The sequence below is a fragment of the Sorghum bicolor genome, chromosome 1, assembly GCF_000003195.3.
Source record: "Sorghum bicolor cultivar BTx623 chromosome 1, Sorghum_bicolor_NCBIv3, whole genome shotgun sequence".
Lineage (NCBI taxonomy): Eukaryota > Viridiplantae > Streptophyta > Magnoliopsida > Poales > Poaceae > Sorghum > Sorghum bicolor.
The window spans coordinates 64,035,276-64,053,801 of record NC_012870.2 but is presented as its reverse complement, the minus strand read 5'-3'; the positions used below and the strand labels follow the sequence as shown (position 1 = coordinate 64,053,801).

Here is an 18,526-nt window from a genome sequence, read left to right as displayed (position 1 = left end):
TTATAGGGCATGTAATTATTTTGTAAAGTAACTGTTTTTTTTATCTTTCTTACGCTCCCCCTGAGTTTGGCAGAATTGTATGTGTATTTTTTGAGTCCATGCCGATGCATTGTTAGCCTTCTGTTCATTTTTTTTTGACACGTTGTGTTCATTCTTTTGGTTTCACAAGTAAGATATTCATGGGATCAAACAGCAGCAAGGAGGGATCACCTTCCCCTGCCCTGGCTCCAAACAGCAGCAGGGAGCTAGGGAATAGGTCGATCTCACCTGCCGGCTGAAAGTTTCGCTTGAATATGCACCAAAACATGGGAGTATGAGAGCTCGTCATAGCGCATGACTAGATGAGCATCAATTCGTGACCTTAGATTCTTGGCTCGCCAGATAGCCACATGTGGTACGAACTTTAGTCGCAGGCATGTATATTTGTCGTTTTTAAGAGCCAGAAAATTCGTGTTGTGTGCCGTCAAATTTCATTTGGCACAACAAAATGGTCGTCGTGCAATTATATAGTGCTATATACCACTCGTATCAATGCCTTAATAAATCGCAAAAGTCATTTTCATCCTCTACACAAAAAGTAAATAAACATCTCAGCAAACCTAAGATTCCACACCGAGTCACCAAAAGAAGATGGAAGAAGAATGTGATTCGATTTCTAACATCAACCACATCTAGGGCCTGTTTAAATTCCAAATCTTTACATCCCAAAACTTTTGGCTGTAAACTTACATTCCAACTAGGTGTTTAGATGCTTTTCAAATTTTTTTTGATTTGCAACACACAAGACACGCGTCCCTAAGTAAGTTTACACATTTTTGAGGCTCCAAGGTCTCAAATTTTAAATTTTTAAAGCCCAAGTTTTACAGGCCTCTTTTAGATCCATTTTTTCAAAAAGTGCTCATTTCTCCAAATGGCTGTTTAGCTACATCTAGAGTCTAAACAGGGCCCTAATGTAAAGATATGCACACTCGTGCTTATTCGGAAAAAAAAAACATCTATCTGTTTGAGACACATGTGCGGTGGTGCTAAGTTTGGCTCTGTCGTCAGTTTTTTTTTCTTTTCTTTTTTGTTCCCTTTTTTTAATAAAAAAATCTTTTGGCGAGGCTTTTATTCAGTTTCTTTCTCCACCCAACAGGCACTTCCAATTTCCGCGTTTATTAATACCGCGTGTCTTTGGACCTCCTTTCGATTCACGCGTTATCGCCTCGGTTACGTATTTTAGCGGGGCGCCAAAGCAGAAGGGGAAGCGCCCCGGGCTCGAATCCGATTCCCCCGCTACAAATAAAGAGGACCCTCGGCCGGCCGCGCCGCGTGGTCCACCGCGTCCCCTGCTTCTTCGCTTGTTTCCCACGCGCAATTCCCACCGATCTGAAGAGAGGCCTCGGGCTCTCTGCTCAACCCGACCCACCAACCAGCGACCAGACGTCCAGACCGGGGGGCGCGATGGAAGCGGCGGGCAATGGCCGGAGGGACGCGGCGCTGGGCGCCCTTGCCGTGCTCCCCGACGAGGTGCTCTGCGCCGTCGTCGACCTACTCCCGCCCGCCGACATCGGACGCCTCGCGTGCGTCAGCAGGTGCGGTACCCGCCCGCCCGCCGGCCCGCAGCTCTTCCCTTCCCTTGGCTTTGTCTTCGGTTTTTTTTTATTATTATCATCTTCGCGATTAGCTCCCTCGTGGTAGCTAGTTCTAGCTATAGGAATCGCGGATTATATATATTCTGGCGTCCGAGTCCTGGGACGTGAGTGCCTTTTGCTTGTAGCTGAATTTTGCAGTTTTGAAAGGTGAGGCGGTAGTATGGACGCCAGAATGTGCGGAAATGAACAGGTCCTAGGGATGGGTGCCCTTGCGGAGTGCAGTGCGTGGTTTTTTCATAAGCTATGTGCTATCCTGAATCGATTTGCTTGAAGGCATCGTCAATGAATGATACATGATCGAGCACAGAATCTGTTTGATCGCAGTTAGCTCTGCATGGAGAAAGGAAACAGTGTATAGTCTTCAAAAATGACCATTTTACAAACAGATTCAGGGGGTGTTTAGTTCCCCCATGGAATACAAAATGCAAAATGCCAACTACTTTGGAGTGATGAAATGCAAAATGCCAAACTTTTCAGGGTCATGTTTAGTTCCATCCAAAATGCAGAATTTATTGCCCTTCATGAACCTCTTGAGGCTCTTTTTGGTTTTTTTGCCCTGCCAAAATCCAAAACGGAGAATAATCACCTTTTTGCCAAAAATTTTACATGGTGTTTAGTTCCATTATGCAAAATGATGCACCAAATGGCAAAACCAAAAAAATTTTGGGAAAAAGGGAACTAAAAACACCCCCTCAAAGATGATCACTCCAGAAAAAAAAAATTAAAAAACAGGGGAAAAAAACTCCTTATCCACTCCTCCCAATGATGTGCATAAATGTGTCTGGATCTGCTAGATATGTTTTCAATTTTTCCTTTGAGGATTGCATTACCTGGGATTTATTTGGAATTAAGCCTGCTCTCAGGACTACAAATGCTGTGGAGGGTTTGTTTCATCCATTGAGGGTCAATGAAAGAGACCCAATTTTTAAAGAGTTCAAAATTACTTTCTTCATATGACGATCTCATATGTGAGCACAAAATTAGGCTCCTTACACTATATTTTCTTAGTGATTTGTCTTGCTAGTATCTATACCTAATATTCATATAGGGTTTGGAATTATGTTTCATTTTTAAATCACTTTCAGTGTCATGTACATACTTTGTAATGAAGAACCTCTCTGGATGACCAAATGTCTTTCAATTGGGGGCCCTCTTGAATACAAAGGTTCGTGGAAGAAGACGACGTTATGTAGGTACGTGCAAATTCAAGTCCTGCAACATTTGGCAAGTTTTACTTACTTATGCTAGCCATTCTATCGTGTAAATTTTAGTGTCTAGGATGTCATCCTTATTGATCAACGAAGACCATTTTCAAAAGGTGAGACACTAATTGCTTCATTTTCAGGCTTGGTCTATGTTCAGAAAACATGGAGATTTTGCAGAAGCCTCGTCAGTTCGATGGTAATTTACATGAACGCTTTGTTTTCTATTTCTGTTGTTTTAGATAAGGTGAGACATTGATTGTTTTTTCTCTTATCCTCTACGTTTTTATGCTTACTTTCCTGCAGGATTCAATTCTTTGCATCTATACAGGAGATGGTATAGATGTTTTACTACTTTGAGTAGTTTTTCCTTTGACGATGGACATGTGGAAAGGAAAGATGACCTTTTATTGGATCAATTTCGTTCTCAGTATGATGGAAAAGGCCCAGTAAGTCATGTGAACCTTTCAGTTTAATATAGAATTTTAATGACAGCACTTGAGTTTTCTGCATTTATTCTTGAGTTCCACCCACCCCTGAAAACATATTATTGGTATTACAATACTAGGTTTTGCTTACAAAGTTGGCTGAAACCTGGCCTGCAAGGACAAAATGGACACTGCAGCAACTGACTAAGGATTTTGGTGAAGTTCCATTCAGGATATCACAAAGAAGTCCTCAGAAGATAACAATGAAACTGAAGGATTATGTTTCTTACATGGAACTCCAGCATGATGAAGACCCTCTATACATATTTGATGATAAGGTATGCTGTATTCATCATTTCATTTCATTTACTACAAAAGTTACCAGCAGAGAAAAACTCATTTGGCAAATCATTGCAGTTTGGAGAATCAGCACCAACATTACTTGAAGATTATAGTGTCCCTCATTTATTCCAAGAAGATTTTTTTGATATCTTGGATTATGACCAACGACCAGCATTCAGATGGCTTATTATTGGACCAGAGAGATCAGGTGCTTCTTGGCATGTTGATCCAGGACTGACGAGTGCATGGAATACTCTTCTTTGTGGCCGAAAAAGGTTAGAGTCCCTTCTTGTGTTATCTGTATTAAATGTTACCTAATAGCCTTAATTATTCCAAATTCTGGTACCTGCAACTTAACGGGTGCTTATTACACTTTTTGGATTGCTAACTTCTAAACTTGTGGCGCTTTGAGGTCATGAAAATATTTTTTTAGGACTACTTCTATTCGTCTTTCAGAATCAGAGACAGAGAAAGAGTTGCCCCCTTGATGTGCTTATTTATGTTTTAGTCATTAATTTGAAACTTCACTTATGTTCACCAATCTTCGTACTTGTATCTTGGACAATGGAATATGTATGTTAACCTTTGCTACTCTTGCTGATTGTCCCTAGTGTGGATAATGTTAACTTTTTAATGAATATAAAATTTGATGTTTCCCTCACAAGATCCATCTTATTTCATAGATGGGCATTGTACCCTCCAGGAAGAGTGCCTGGTGGTGTCACAGTACATGTAAATGATGAAGACGGTGATGTTGACATTGAAACTCCGACGTCATTGCAGGTGATTTTCTTAAAACTGTATTAACTTTTCTCAAAAGTTTCTATTCTTTTTCCAGAGCATTTAAGATTCATGTGTTGATCTACAGTGGTGGCTTGATATCTATCCACACCTTCCTGAACAAGAGAAGCCATTGGAATGCACACAATTGCCAGGAGAGACCATTTTTGTTCCTAGTGGGTGGTGGCATTGCGTTCTGAATCTCGAGACAACAATTGCAGTGACACAGAACTTTGTAAACCAGTCTAATTTTCAGCATGTATGTTTGGATATGGCACCTGGTCACAGACACAAAGGAGTTTGCCGTGCTGGCTTACTTGCTGTTCCAGGAAAATTCATTAAAGATAATGAAAATCATCCATCTGTCACAATGAGTGGATGGAACCACCCTGATATGAGTCGTAAGGAAAAAAGGCTTAAAAGTTCTGAACCACTAAGAACCTCAAATAGCATAAATCATTGTTCTGCATTTGAGTTCTCAGGTGTTCAGGAGAGTTTGGAGAATCAAGATTTCTCATATGATATTGATTTCTTGTCACAATTCCTTGAGAAAGAAAGGGATCATTATTCTTCTCTCTGGAGTCCAACTAATTCATTAGGGCAGAGAGAAGCAAGAGAATGGCTGCGCAGGCTTTGGGTTCTTAAACCTGAACTGAGAGAACTAATATGGAAGGTGTGTTTTGCTCTGTTGTTTCTTTAAATTTTACTGTCCCCAGTGTTCTGTGCAAGTAATTATCATGTACTCCCTCTGTTGCAAAATGTAAAACATTTTAATTTTGTCCCAAGTCAAACTTCTCTAACTTTGAAAAAAGTCTGTAGAAAAATATATTAACATCTACAATACCAAATAAATGCACTATCAAGACATATTTCATGTTGGATTTAATGAAACTAATTTGTTGTTGATCTTGGTGCACTTTTCTATAAACTTGGTCAAAGTTAGAGAAGTTTGACTTAGGACAAAACTAAAACCTCTTACATTCTGGAATAGGGGGATTTGTTTTTTTACTTTTTACTTTTGGAAGGTTTGTTGAGGATGTTCTTTCCTAGTGCTAACTATCTCCCTGTTCCTACAGGGTGCGTGCCTTGCAATAAATGTTGACAAATGGTATTCATGCTTAGAGGAGATATGTGCATGCCATAGTTTACCGCCACCCACAGAGGATGAGAAGCTTCCTGTTGGCACTGGTAGCAACCCAGTAAGTACTCTCTCATTAGTGTGTAAGAGTTACTACTATCAAGAAACTATAATTACAAATCAGCTTAGCTGTTCCTAACACTGTGCTGTGTACTACAATATTGATTTTAAAGGCTTACTCCACACTTATGTATTGCACATGGAAACAGATACATTTCAGATGTCATGCAACCTAGTTTAGTTGTTAATGTGTTTGTGTATTCAGCTTAGTAAGGTCACTGCTCCCTGATGTACAATCAAATCATCTGAATTGTGAAAGTGAAATTTCAATACAGTATTCAAATGGCATAATTTCAACTTTTTCAAGCTGCAATGCATTTTTGCGTGTCTGTTATTTGTAACATATGTTACAAACTTTTCAGGTCTTCATTGTCTCGGGCAATGTGATTAAAATATATGCTGAAGGAGGATTAGTCTATGCTGTCCATGGTTTGGGCACAGAGGTATTGTATTGGGCTATTGCCTTTTTTGCAACTTCTTGTGGTTCAGAATGTCATTTCTGTTATGGTGATACTTGATTGTTCTGCTGCAGCTTGAGTTCTATGATCTCCTGCAAAAAAGTGGTTCACCTTTGATCAATCACATTCCTGAGATAATTGCTAGTGGCTTCCTTGAGTATAAGGATGATATCTACAGGACGGTTCCATGGAATGGAAAAGGAATACCAGAAATTTTGGTTAAACACTACCCATTGGAGGTTTCTTATGCAAACAGTTGCTTTCCTCTTGGGCTTTGGAGCAAGCAACGATTTGGAATGAGTAGTTCAACTGATGTTTCAGACAGACCAATTTGGCCTTACATGGTTACGAGAAAGTGCAAAGGAGATATTTTTGCTCGCATGTAAGTATACAGGTTTTTGTTCTCCCAAGAGAATTATAGTTGTGTAATGATCATGAGTTCATGACTTTGTGAACCTGCTCTTTTTCAGCCGTGATATGCTGTCAAAGACTGATGTTCTTCATCTTGCATCATCCTTGGGAGTTCAAATGCAAAACATACATCTATTATCCCTGCCACCTGTGGAGCAATTATCTGAATCTGGGAACAATGATGTGAAAGAAGTGGTAGGAACATGTGATGATGCCACGGTTCTACCTGAATGGCAGCAACTAGTCTCTACTCTAAATAGGAGAAAGCAAAATGTAAAGAAGCACCTAGCTAACTGGTGAGTTAGAATCATGTGAGACATATTTACTCAGACTAGTTTGAAGGGGTCACTAAAACACAATGGTTTCTTTCTCTGGTTTCTATTTGTGTAGAGCATGTCATTTTTCAATCTTAAGTTGCAAGTTGCAACCAGAGTGAAATAAGAATTTAATCAAAATATAAAAAGGCTCATTAAAAAACTTATGATTTTGCACTCACTGTACTTGGACTTCAATTGCCAGAGTTATGTTAGATAGGTCTTCGTGGAATAATGGGTTTATCACAATTAGTTTTTAATAGTTAAAATTTCCGCATAAACAATACTATGGTCGCAATTATGCATTGATTTGCATAGACTTCTCTCAGCTGGATATGCAATCGCGATGTTTTTGTTATTACTCAATTTGATAAAATGATTTAATACCTGAACATGAATTTTTTTTCTACCTTGTCTGGATAGGGGGAACTCTGTTCCACAAGTTCTAGTAGAAAAAGCTGAAGAATATCTCCCTCCCAATATGGGCTTCCTCTTCAAGTTTGTTAAGGTAAATTTGCATTGTTTGCCTTCTTTGTCACTTGTGTCAAGCATTAGGTTTGATGTTTGCTGATTGAATTAACAGGATAATGGTGACTTGGTGTACCCATGCCCCTCTTGGATACATTCAGATATAATGGATGATAACATTCTTATTGAGGGGATCACAAAATTGAATTCTTCTGGTGAGAGGGAAAGAGTTTATGAAGCAGATCAGGAAAAAATGAATGCAATTCACATCATTGATTTCAGTGATCTGTCTATCGGTGAGCTGACAATTACCTTTGTTCCTTAGCATTGATTACATTTTCATGTCTACACAAGAAAGGCATTTTGTGTTCGTGTCATGCATCCCTGACTGATGAAACTAAAGATGTAATAACTGGGGTTTGCATAACCCTAAGCAATAATATGAACCTGGACAGTCTTGGTTTCTGTAATGTGGCCTGGTTCGATGTGTGAAACACTGAAATTTCCGATTGTTTTTTTTTCTCCAAAGAGATGAGTATATGTGCACTTTTTTCGAGTTTGGAGTAAAGGTTACAGTTATATTGTGATATTTCTTTTTTTTTTGTGAGCAGGGGATCCTATATGTGACATAATTCCGCTGCACTTGGATATTTTCCGGGGTGATACAGACCTTCTCAAGGAATTCCTACGGAGCTATAAACTTCCCCTTCTGAGGGGGGGATCAATTACTGATGTCTACAATTCAGTGCGAAATTCGAAGTTCAGCAGGGCATCGTATCGCGCAATGTAAGTAGAATTTTGCATGTTTCAGAATTCAATGCTTTCTTCATATATGTTTTACCATTCTGTTTGCTATATCTATATCCCAGGTCAATGGATTATTGCCACCATGTTTGGTTCTGTCTGTCTCCAATTTCTTTGCACTTTGAAAGTCACTAGTGTTACACATAGCCACATAGGATTTTCAACAGAAGTCTCACCCATCATGTTCTGTTATACGCGAGGGCGCGACTGATATACCACATCAGTGGAAGTAGCAAAATGGTGGCTGCCCTTTGGGCAAAACAGTAGCAACATTCTCATCTAGCATTTTTTTCTTTGCAGGTGCTACTGTATACTACACGAGGACAATGTTTTGGGAGCTATATTCGGCTTGTGGAAGGAGCTGAGGGCTGCAACGTCCTGGGAGGATGTTGAAAACTTAGTCTGGGGAGAGCTGAATCGGTACCAGGAGTCATGCACTCTGTAGTTCGCGCAACATAACTAACACCAGCAAGACAAAGAAAACCTTCTAAACAGACATGTATGTTGTTCCTCCGACAAATGTAACTTCGAATATAGTAGAAAAATAACGAAGGCTTGACACGGCATGTTCATATTTTCCTGGGCAGTAGGCAGATAATTCTGCAGTATGTAAACTGTTAAATTATACTCTATATGTAAAACTGGCAGAGAACTGCCCTTTTATATTAACTAGGTGATACCCGCTCGTTCCTGTCGATGGAAGGTATTCCACATTTTTTTCTAATGAAGAAAGTGAAGAAGTAGGTTTCGAGATTTAGACGTAAGCTGCAATCAGTTTCCCCATTATTTGATTACTTGCATTATGATTATTAACTGTTATTAATATTTGTGCAACTGCTAGATTTGGCATTACCGGTAAAAAAAAGGGAAGAATGCAATAGAAATACAATTGGGTGGTGCTGGAGTACCACCTCTTTCGTCCCAAAGTTGTGATTCCTGCTGCCATGGTTTTTGCATTGGTAGTTTTATCAGACCGCTTCCAAAATAGCTTTTCTAGCTTCGTGGTAAAGAACAACTACTATGCTATTGTACTAGATCTCATTTGATTGGTAGACCATGACAGTTATATCTTCACCTTATGTTTTTTTTTTTTTTTTGAGAACATGCATGGCATTGTATTTCATTAAAAAGAAAAAGATAGTTAAAGTACAACTCACGGTAATCCAAAGATTACCGAAACACACCAAGCTCACAAGAGTTTAAAGTTGAGATTACATTAGGACATAAAAAACGACTAACTCCACCAGCCCTAAACAAGAAGGGCGTGGACAGCTCCCAGGGCTCTGAAACCTGCAGCTATCCACATGGACACTTGAAGGATGGTTTGAAGGAGTGTCATTGGTTGGCTTGTTTTTCTAGTGAAAGTATGTGCATTTCGCTCTTTCTAGAGGCTCCAACTGACTAGAAACACCAGTGAGTCAAAACCTCAATGGATAGTTTGGGCAAGCATTTCCTACTGCTGATCCACCACTCCATGGTGTCCATCTCCTGGATGTTCATCAGATTTTATAGTCAAAAAGAACTAAGGCACAGATTCCAGACTTCCCTGCTGAAAACACATCCTAAAATAATATGGTCCATTGTCTCCGCTGCTTGGTCACAAAAGATGCACAAAGCGTTTCCTACTACAGAGCTATGGCCATTGCCTCGCTGCTCACAACCAGAGATCCCTCCACCGTGAGAGAGTCAATTCTGCCCTTTCTCTTCTTGTGGCAAGCTTGTAAGTTGAAGAATTTTGTGTTGGCATCCCCCTCGGCTAAGAACAGCAGGCAGGACCTCTATCTGGCTATCGTTCTTGCTAGTGACGTGAAGGCCGAAGGTTCGTGGTTTTAATTTTTTTTCGTAGTTCAAATTCACGTGTCGATAACACTCTGCAATCTTGTGCCTCATCAAAGCGTAGCAGCAACTCGCGCACCAGTGCAAGTTGAAACCGGACGCTGCCAATCTTAGTCGAACTCCAGCTTTTGAGCACCCGCGTAGCATAGCGCAGCTTGCTATCCAACAGCATATTGTGACCTCGTCATATACTGTACACTACCCCCCGTTGAACTTAAAAAATGCAATATTTTAGTACTTCCTCCTACTAATCTAACTGTGTACTCAGTTTGGTCCAAGTAATTTATGCACTCAGTACAGGATCAAGATTGATTAAAACATGGGTTCAATATACAATTAGAGAATTACTATTATAGGACACGAAACTGAAACGATTCAATCAGACAAGTTATGGTCAGCAAGTGAAGAGACCAAAATATACACCTCACACCGGCCCCATCAGCAATGATACACTGGCCAGCACCATGAACGGCACGACAAAGCCGCCCAATGCTTCTAGTCATACAAGATTTCTGCAGCGTAATTTTATTTCACAATCGTACCTTCATCAAAATGTGCTAGAACATCTTGTAAATAAAATTTCCGTCAACATCTGATGTGACACTCAAAATAGCTCCTTCCGAACTAAAAAAAAAATCAGACTATTGCCTATTTCCTTGGCCTCTCTGATTGTACTTTAGGGAGATCGACATCGTGATGGAGTTCTCGCCGATCTCCTCCACCACGACGACTTGGTTGCGCCTTTGGGTTGGAGGCGGCAGCAGCGCCGAGGAACACCATTCGGACCAAGAACACCTTGAGTCCTTGGACGTACATGACCCAGAATTGCTTGTCGAAGTCGTCAGCGCCGAGTTTGATCAACCCAAATCTCCAACAGAAGCGTAATGCAGAGACCTGCCAGGGCAAAATGTTAGTGAGATGGTCATTTAAATTTAAATTTACGATAAGTGGGAAACTGGGTGCCCATTGCCCAACGAGTACTCGGTTTCAGTAGTGAAATCGTACCGAAGTATGCATAGTATACAAATTTTAGGAACACAATGCAGTTCTCGATTTTAGTAGTGAGTCACATGATTGGATAGTATATACAAATTTTTCAAGTGCCTGTACAGTGCAGCGGTTGAGTTCTGGGTCACTACTGTAGCATCAGATAGGGCTTGTTTAGGTCATGAAAATTTTTAGATTAGGCTACTGTAGCATTTCGTTTTATTTAGCAATTAGTGTTCAATCATAGATTACTTAGTTTTAAAAGATTCGTCTTGCAAATTACATGTAAACTAGCTATATAATTAGATATTTTTTATCTATATTTAATACTTTATGCATATATAATGAAAAGAAATTTTTTTTTCTCGATCGGGTGCCTAGTATCATTACTCCTCTTCCTACAATTTCCACTGGTAGACGAAAAGCAAATTCAACGTCGGGCAAATCTATTACAGGCGCGGCAGCGCAGCGCCCATATGTTTGTAATGTCCAAATAGTAGGAAGAAATCAGAATGAAATCACGAACGTCACTTTGGAAAGCCGAAACCGAAGCGAAACCACCGAACTCGGCGCAACTGAGAACCGTGTGGGATCCGAGTTCGAGTCCGCTTCTGAATAAGTCCCGTCCCGCCGCATGCACGCGTGCTCCCCGCCATATAAGCCGACGACCACGCGGTCACCGTTGCAACTCTCCCATCGCTGCCTAGTTCTAATCGAAAAGAACTAGACATCCGCGCACCGCCGACGACGACGCTTGCAGCAAGCTAGCGCGCCGCCCCGCGCGCTGAGCACGCGTAACGATCGATCGTCCGGCATCACGAACTCGAAGCCATGGCGGCGGCGGCGGCGGCGGGGGGCAAAGACGACGGTGTCCCGCGGCGCATGTCGAGGGCCGAGCTGGTGAAGCGCTGGGAGGACGTGTTCGACAACGTGGGCGACGAGGAGGCCATGGAGCTGTTCATGACCCTGCTGCTGCGCGACGCCCGCGCCGAGTACGCCCAGCAAGCCCCGAAGGAGGAGGAGGAGGAGGAGCACCGCGCGCGCGTCTTCGAGCCGTTTCAGCTGCCACCACCCGGCTCATCAGCGCCGCCGCCGCCGCCGCCACGGGTGGAGCGAACCGTTGTGCTGGGCCTGCGCGCGCCGCTGCACCTGCTGCCTCGCAAGCACGAGAGGACGATGGCGCCGCCGTAGGCCCCGGCGGCGGACCTCGGGCGTCCCGCCAAGAACACCCGTGGCGTGTAGCCAACCGATCTGCGTTCGTTCGTGGCCGCCGGCTTTGCGCATCGATCCGGTCAGACTGATCGCGTTCTTCGACGTCGTCTCTCCAGTCTCCACTCCACGATGGGTGATCGATCACCTTCTTCATTCTTTGGTTGTGTGACGTGGCACGGGCGCGCCATTAACTGGTTCTTTTGTTTAGGGCTCACTGCTCCAATTGAAAATACTCTACTGTAGCTGAAGGGAGAGAAAAAAATGACTTGTGCAGTTTCTGTCATTTCCGTCGTCGAAGATTTCACAAACTGCAACTGTATACTACGCCTTCTACTATTGTGCTTTATTGAAAGTAACAAAGGTTTTGCTCGTGTCTTTTGTATAATTTGTAAACTCAGGTTCCCTACCGAATTCGGAGCTGTCAAGAAAGTCATGGCTGAAAATAATGTTCGCTATGAGAGAAAAACACTCAGATTCAACGAATAAACTCAAGCGAACAGAGCGAAAAATGAAAGTCATAAATGACCTTTTGTCTGTACTCTGTATTTTGTTAGTACATTTCTCCGATCGGGTATGCATGCACTAGCTTCCTATCATATCTTGTAGTAAAAACTTGCTCCTAGCGTAGAGTGATAAATTTATGTTAGGATCACAATGTCGACAACAAAATTCACAACTGTCTACTAATATTGGGATCCCTGAAATGATTCTATTCTTTCCAAATGAACTGCAGATCGATAAAGTAATACAAGGTTGTACCATTACAGATTGGCAACAGGAATCGCAGGGGAACCGATGTGCTCATTCAGCAGATCACAGAGGATTTTCGGTAGATTTCAGCATATAAGTTCATCATGTATGTTGTCCACAGGAACGCCAATTTCTCGGTTACACAACATGCGTGATCCAGAAACGAATGGAAGTAACATAACACAACAAGGATCTACAGACATACACCAACCACCAAAGGGAGCTCTCTGCTACTCTGCTACCTGAATCACGCACGCATGAGAGCATCACACCGCACAAACGAAGTCGCCGCTGTTCTCGATGTCAATGTCATCGATATCGTCCAAATCAATGTCATCAAGGTCCATGCTCCCCAGGCAGGAGGGCAGCTGCCCGGCGAGGCTCACGGCGTCCCCTGGCTTCTGCGCCTCCTGGATGATCGCCATGACCTCCTCCAGGCTCTGCCCCGGGGTGTTCATGTCTGCCAGCTGCTGCATGCTCTGCTGGTACTCGTCGGTCATCTCCACGGGCAGGTTCTTGAGGAACCACGGGTGGTTCTTGATCTCAGGAATGGTTATTCTCTGTGGCGGCGGCAGCGAGGCAAATTATGAGCGTAACAGATTACTTAAAAATGATGTAGCTTGGCACTTGTAAGCCGAATTATTTCAAGAGGGGAGAAAAAAAAAGTACCTGCTCAGGATTTCCAACAAATATCCGAGACAGCAGATGTCTGCACTCCGTTGAAACACGAACATAGTCTGGAATTGAGTACTGTACGCTGAGTATTCTCTGTGCAAGACACCAACGAGTTCCATATCATTGTCCAGATTTATTACTAAACAAAATAACTTTCTGATTTTTGCGAAAACCATAAAAGCGGGGTATTGGTGTACTCACAGTGATCGTCTTGCGGAAGTTCTTTGGGTCATCAGGGTCTTCAAAAGGATATGCGCCGACAAGCATCACATATAGTGTGACTCCGCAAGACCAAACATCAGCAACCTAAAATTTCACATGCGGTGTTTCAAGGTTTCAGTTGCAATGCTTAGAACATCAAAATAATGCACTAATACAACAGACATTACCTTTCCATCATACTCTTTTCTAGAGAGGACCTCGGGAGCAATATATGCAGGTGTGCCAACAGTTGATTTTGGTTGAGAGTGAAGAACAGAAGACTGAAAATGGAAAGGGCCCAAAAGGAAGGAAGTAGTTCAGGACTTCAGGTGATGAAAAATGACACCTTGAGAGACTACTATAATCTACACAGGAATTACCTTGGAGTAACCGAAATCGCAGATCTTGAGCCGAGGTGCAACACTACCATCTAAGAGAGTGTTTTCTAGTTTCAGGTCTCTATGACATACTTGCTGCAGGGGAAAGGCACTGAGTTAGTAATGTTCGACCAAAGCTATTACATGAAAGCAACTTGCCAGAATTTGTACCATGGAATGACAATAGCTCACTCCCGAAATCAGTTGTTGGAAGAAGAACCTTGCCTATTAAGAGTAAGTAGTAATCAGTGGATGCAATGACATACTCTGTCATAACAAAATACCAAAAGCTTGTGGAGAACATTCTTTACCTCATTCTCACTGAATCTCCCCGCATTACAAATCCTTTCAAATAGTTCACCCCCAGCAGCATATTCCATAACTATTGCCAAATGTGTGGGAGTTAGCACGACCTGAAAAACTAAGTACTACTTTAATTTTCAACCTAGAAATGATTTTTGGTGATTAAACCTTGACAATCAGTTCAAAGCAGGTGTTCAATGATGAAATGGAAAGAAATAGCAGATAGAGTCAGAGATATAAGTACAAGACAGAGGCAAGTCCTTTATTAAAAAAAGAGATAAGTGGTAAATGAATGGGGTTCTAAGAGTCGCATAACAATAAAACATATCTAAAAACGTGCCATCACCAGCACACTATTCACAAGTGTGGCTCAAACATCTCGTTCAACAGGCAAAGGATATAAAAGGAGCCTTGATGACAATGTGCATTACTGCTGTAAATACATTACACAATGACAATGTGTTGAAATGTCCTGGGGATGTAGACAACAAATAAACTCGTTGACTTATTAGGGAAAAAAATAAAGTCAATAAGCATTTAAAGGAGAGCCTAACTGGTCCCACTTATTAGGGAAAAAAATAGAAGTACCAAGTACCCTGGTTAGCCTGTTGACTTTTCTATCATAGATACTATCACACTGGAGTTGCCATCAGACGAACCCTTAGGGCCTATACAATGGTCGATGCTTATGGGCAGTTATGGGCCGTTGGGCTGCATTTTTGCCAATGTGTACTCCAGCCTGATCCAAATCAGGCGCTTGCGGACGGCACCGACGCTCGGAAAAGCAGCAGCGCTTAGACTGGCTCTTGCATGATCCCAGGCTTCACTGCCGCACAAAACGGTTCGTACCGAACGAGCTAAGCGCCTTTGTTTTATTTTTCCATTGTAAGTTTAGCTACCTGAGAGACGCTTGCTGCAGTAATTTTTTCTCTCTCCCTCTAAGCGCTTTTGTAAGAGCCTGTGCACTGTACATGGCCTTAGAAGTATGCAAGTAGACTTCCACGTTATTCCGTTTATCCCTGTACCGGAAATAAAGGACTACAGATAGCCATCACTTTCTATCTGGAATAGGTCTTTGTGGAGAAGAGAAGAAATAATTGCACATGAATGCTTATCAGTTATTGTACTCTAGCTGTTACATGTGGGTCCGTTCGGTTGGCTGGCTTACTTGAAACCATAAGAACAGAAACATATTTGTTTTTTTCTCGTTTACAAAGCATCAAAAGTAACAGTTTCAAGACAGTTAGGTATGTAGCTATCAATCACACAACTTCAAACTCATATCAGAACATGTCCTTTCCAACATAGATGTCTCAGAAATTTACCTCCTTGAATCTAATTATGTTTGGGTGCTTCAGGGACCGGTGGTTCATAATCTCCCTCTGAACATGTTCATCAATCTACGAGACAAGAAAAAAGATGTGAGATTGATTAATCAGCTGAGCTAGATTATGTTCAAGGCCCCTTTGGAACGCAGGAATCAGTTCATTTAATTTTTCACATGAAAAATGCAGGAACAGTAAAAAAATCCGTGTTCCAAAGGGGGCCAATGTGTAATATGATGATTATATGGAGGATCCTCCAAGCAAAAAAAAAAGTAACTTGTAATGGAAGTATAGATAAACTTGACAACGTGTGACCACAGCAGCTGGCATAAAGTATAGAGAAAGAAATCCCCGAATACTCCTCCTCCTATATTATATTCAGGCGATGGACAGAGCCTCACAAAAAGAAGAAACGAGCAATGGACAGCGTAGCATACTAAACTGTAGCGTCAATTAATGAACTCCCCGTGTTCACAGGCATGCATGAACAGATCACGCATATGCTAGAAACATCCACCAAAAGATAGTGTATATATTAATCTTGGAGAGGCCATCCAAACCATTAAAGTAAAGGGAATGAGCTCAAACAAGTTTAGCATGTTCCAGGGTGATACCGAACTGTATCGAAAAACAGTAGTCACTGAAAGCAAATGCTAGTTTGGAACTCTTAGAATACGTTATATAATAACAAGAAGTTACTAATTGTAGATCAGTCTGGTTCTGGTAGCTTCCTTGGGGGCTAAATGCCGTACGCAAGACTTGCTTTATTAATTAAACCATCACGTGTACTACTCAAAGATCAAGGAGGTCTCCGGTCAAGCAAGACTGGGGAATCGACCAATTACACAAGCCGTCAAGTTGCAATTTTAGCCGGGGGAAAAAGGGACCAAAACTACCGGGAAGTGAGTCTCCCTGTATACTATCCGCCAGTTATTTTGTTCTTGGGAAAACTTTTTTGTGATAAACAGCGTATCAAATCAGACAAAACGGGATACTAATCAGTACCCTGAAGAAGAAGGAAAAAAAAAAGCTCTGACAAGCATAACAAAATCACTCGGGCCGATGCATCTGTAGTCTCGAACGTGGAGTGCAAACCTCCGTCTGATGGATCTGAAGGCCGCTGAGATTTCAGGACGAAACTGAATCCCCCAACATTTTGGAGGGGTGCTCGCGTTCGCGATCAGACGACGACGCGGAAGAGACGAAGCAGGCTAGTCGCGTATGTTCACCAAGGAGACTCCTTTGGAGGAGGAGGAGGGGAGGGGGGAAAAATGATCTTTGAAGAGGGGGATTGAGGAAGGTAAAGGGCGGGCGATGATTTGCGATTGATTGATTACCTTCTGCCCTCTCTCGATGAACTTGACGGCGAAGAGCTCCTTGGTGGTGACGTCCCGGACGAGCTTGGCCACCCCGAAGTTGCCCGACCCGATGTCCCTAATCACCTCGTACCGCTCCATATCGCAGCTCGCAGCGCGAGATCGAAGAAGAGCAGGAGGCGGCCACGGCCAGGCTAACCGACCGCAGCAGAGGAAGAAGACGGCGAAGGCGCGGCGTGGGGTGGAGATTGGGCGCCTGTCTGGGCCCCGGTGGTGGTGGTGGGAATGGGGCGGAGCGGGAGCGGGAGCGGGAGGTCAGCTGGTCCAGGAGTGGAGGCGGAGTTGAGTTTGAGGTCGGCACTTGCACTGGGCCGCGCGAGCGGGGAGAAAGAGACGTAGCGCTGTACTGTACCCCGGCCATGTGTCGCCGCGCTTGCCGTCCGGGGAGTTGCCAAGCCGGTGGGTCGCCGTCCAAGTCTAACACAGACACAGGGGAGGGGTCAGGGCCATAGCTTTCGATATCTGAATATTTTTAATCAAACTTTATACGGTTTTCAATTAAACTTAGGCCTTGTTTAGTCCCAAAAAATTTTACAAAACTTTTTAGATTCCCCGTCACCTCGAATCTTTAGACATATGCATTGAGTATTAAATATAGACGAAAATAAAAAACTAATTACACAGTTTGGTCGGAATAAGATGAGACGAATCTTTTAAGTGTAGTTAGTCCATGATTAGACAATATTTGTTAAATACAAACGAAATTTCTACGGTGTCGATTTTCCAAAAATTTTTGGAATAGCATCGATATCTGGTTTTAACTTTACACTCATGTTTAGTTTTGTGGGTGGAAATTTTTTTGGTATTGTAACATTTTTGTTTGTATTTGACAATTATTGTTTAACCATAGAGTAACTAAGTTCAAAAAAATTGTCTTGTAAATTATAGACAAACTGTATAATTAGTTATTTTTATCTATATTTAATGCTTCATATATCGTAAGATTCGGTGTAAGAATCTTGAGAAGTTTTTAGATTTTAGGTGTAACTAAACAAGGTCTGAGATTTGTATATTACTACGTTCCTGACAGGGAAAAAAGAGGTACTTTTTATAGTAATTTGCTACTATATTTTACCATTGTTTGTTTCACTCGTTTCCAGAAACTAAAACCATCTTAACTAGATTCAGTAATCCTCGCAAAAAAAAACAGTAAGGTAAATGATAGTGGCCTGATTAATCGTTCAGTTGCCCGCGTAGTTTTGCCACGCCATGCAAAGGTCTCCTTGCTAAAGAAAAAAGTTACTAGCTAATTTTGCGTCACGCCACAAAACTTCTACTAGTTGGTTTTCTGTCACAGCCGTGACTTAAATTTCTATATATGCCACGACGGTCTCGGTGGCGCCACAAGCAGCATGTAGCGTGTGGCGGCGGGAAACCAAGCAGTTTGTACATTTTGCGTGTGCGTAGTACGTAATAAAACAGTACAAGAGAAATACATTTTAATT

General features: G+C 42.1%; 2 protein-coding genes across 2 annotated transcripts; one reads left to right on the top strand and one right to left on the bottom strand.

Annotated features, from left to right (window-relative positions):
- LOC8080458 (F-box protein At1g78280) lies at positions 1,305–8,796 on the top strand. Its single transcript, XM_002467716.2, has 16 exons — positions 1,305–1,574; positions 2,720–2,827; positions 2,980–3,035; positions 3,143–3,285; positions 3,405–3,602; positions 3,682–3,881; positions 4,290–4,389; positions 4,475–5,059; positions 5,463–5,585; positions 5,947–6,027; positions 6,117–6,424; positions 6,513–6,749; positions 7,191–7,275; positions 7,351–7,531; positions 7,847–8,021; positions 8,340–8,796. The coding sequence occupies exons 1-16, from the start codon at positions 1,444–1,446 to the stop codon at positions 8,482–8,484; spliced, it is 2,856 nt and encodes a 951-aa protein (XP_002467761.1). The 5' UTR covers positions 1,305–1,443; the 3' UTR covers positions 8,485–8,796.
- Positions 12,856–17,399, bottom strand: LOC8077115 (serine/threonine-protein kinase SAPK1). The gene is made up of 9 exons (XM_002465139.2): positions 17,043–17,399; positions 15,706–15,780; positions 14,389–14,490; positions 14,249–14,302; positions 14,081–14,173; positions 13,889–13,981; positions 13,701–13,805; positions 13,494–13,592; positions 12,856–13,384 (listed from the first exon to the last, which is right to left on the bottom strand). Exons 1-9 carry the CDS (start codon positions 17,160–17,162, stop codon positions 13,091–13,093), a joined length of 1,035 nt encoding a protein of 344 aa, XP_002465184.1. The 5' UTR covers positions 17,163–17,399; the 3' UTR covers positions 12,856–13,090.

What these genes read in the sequence shown, in the direction of transcription:
- LOC8077115 (XM_002465139.2), bottom strand. Translation starts at nt 17,162, where the DNA reads ATGGAGCGGTACGAGGTGATTAGGGACATCGGGTCGGGCAACTTCGGG. An exon ending in ACTTCCGCAAGACGATCACT is followed by an intron (nt 13,593 to 13,700) that starts GTGAGTACACCA and finishes TGTCTTGCACAG; the next exon opens with AGAATACTCAGCGTACAGTA. An exon ending in TTGTTGGAAATCCTGAGCAG is followed by an intron (nt 13,385 to 13,493) that starts GTACTTTTTTTT and finishes CCGCCGCCACAG; the next exon opens with AGAATAACCATTCCTGAGAT.
- LOC8080458 (XM_002467716.2), top strand. Translation starts at nt 1,444, where the DNA reads ATGGAAGCGGCGGGCAATGGCCGGAGGGACGCGGCGCTGGGCGCCCTT. An exon ending in AGTATGATGGAAAAGGCCCA is followed by an intron (nt 3,286 to 3,404) that starts GTAAGTCATGTG and finishes TTACAATACTAG; the next exon opens with GTTTTGCTTACAAAGTTGGC. An exon ending in TTTCAGTGATCTGTCTATCG is followed by an intron (nt 7,532 to 7,846) that starts GTGAGCTGACAA and finishes TTTTGTGAGCAG; the next exon opens with GGGATCCTATATGTGACATA.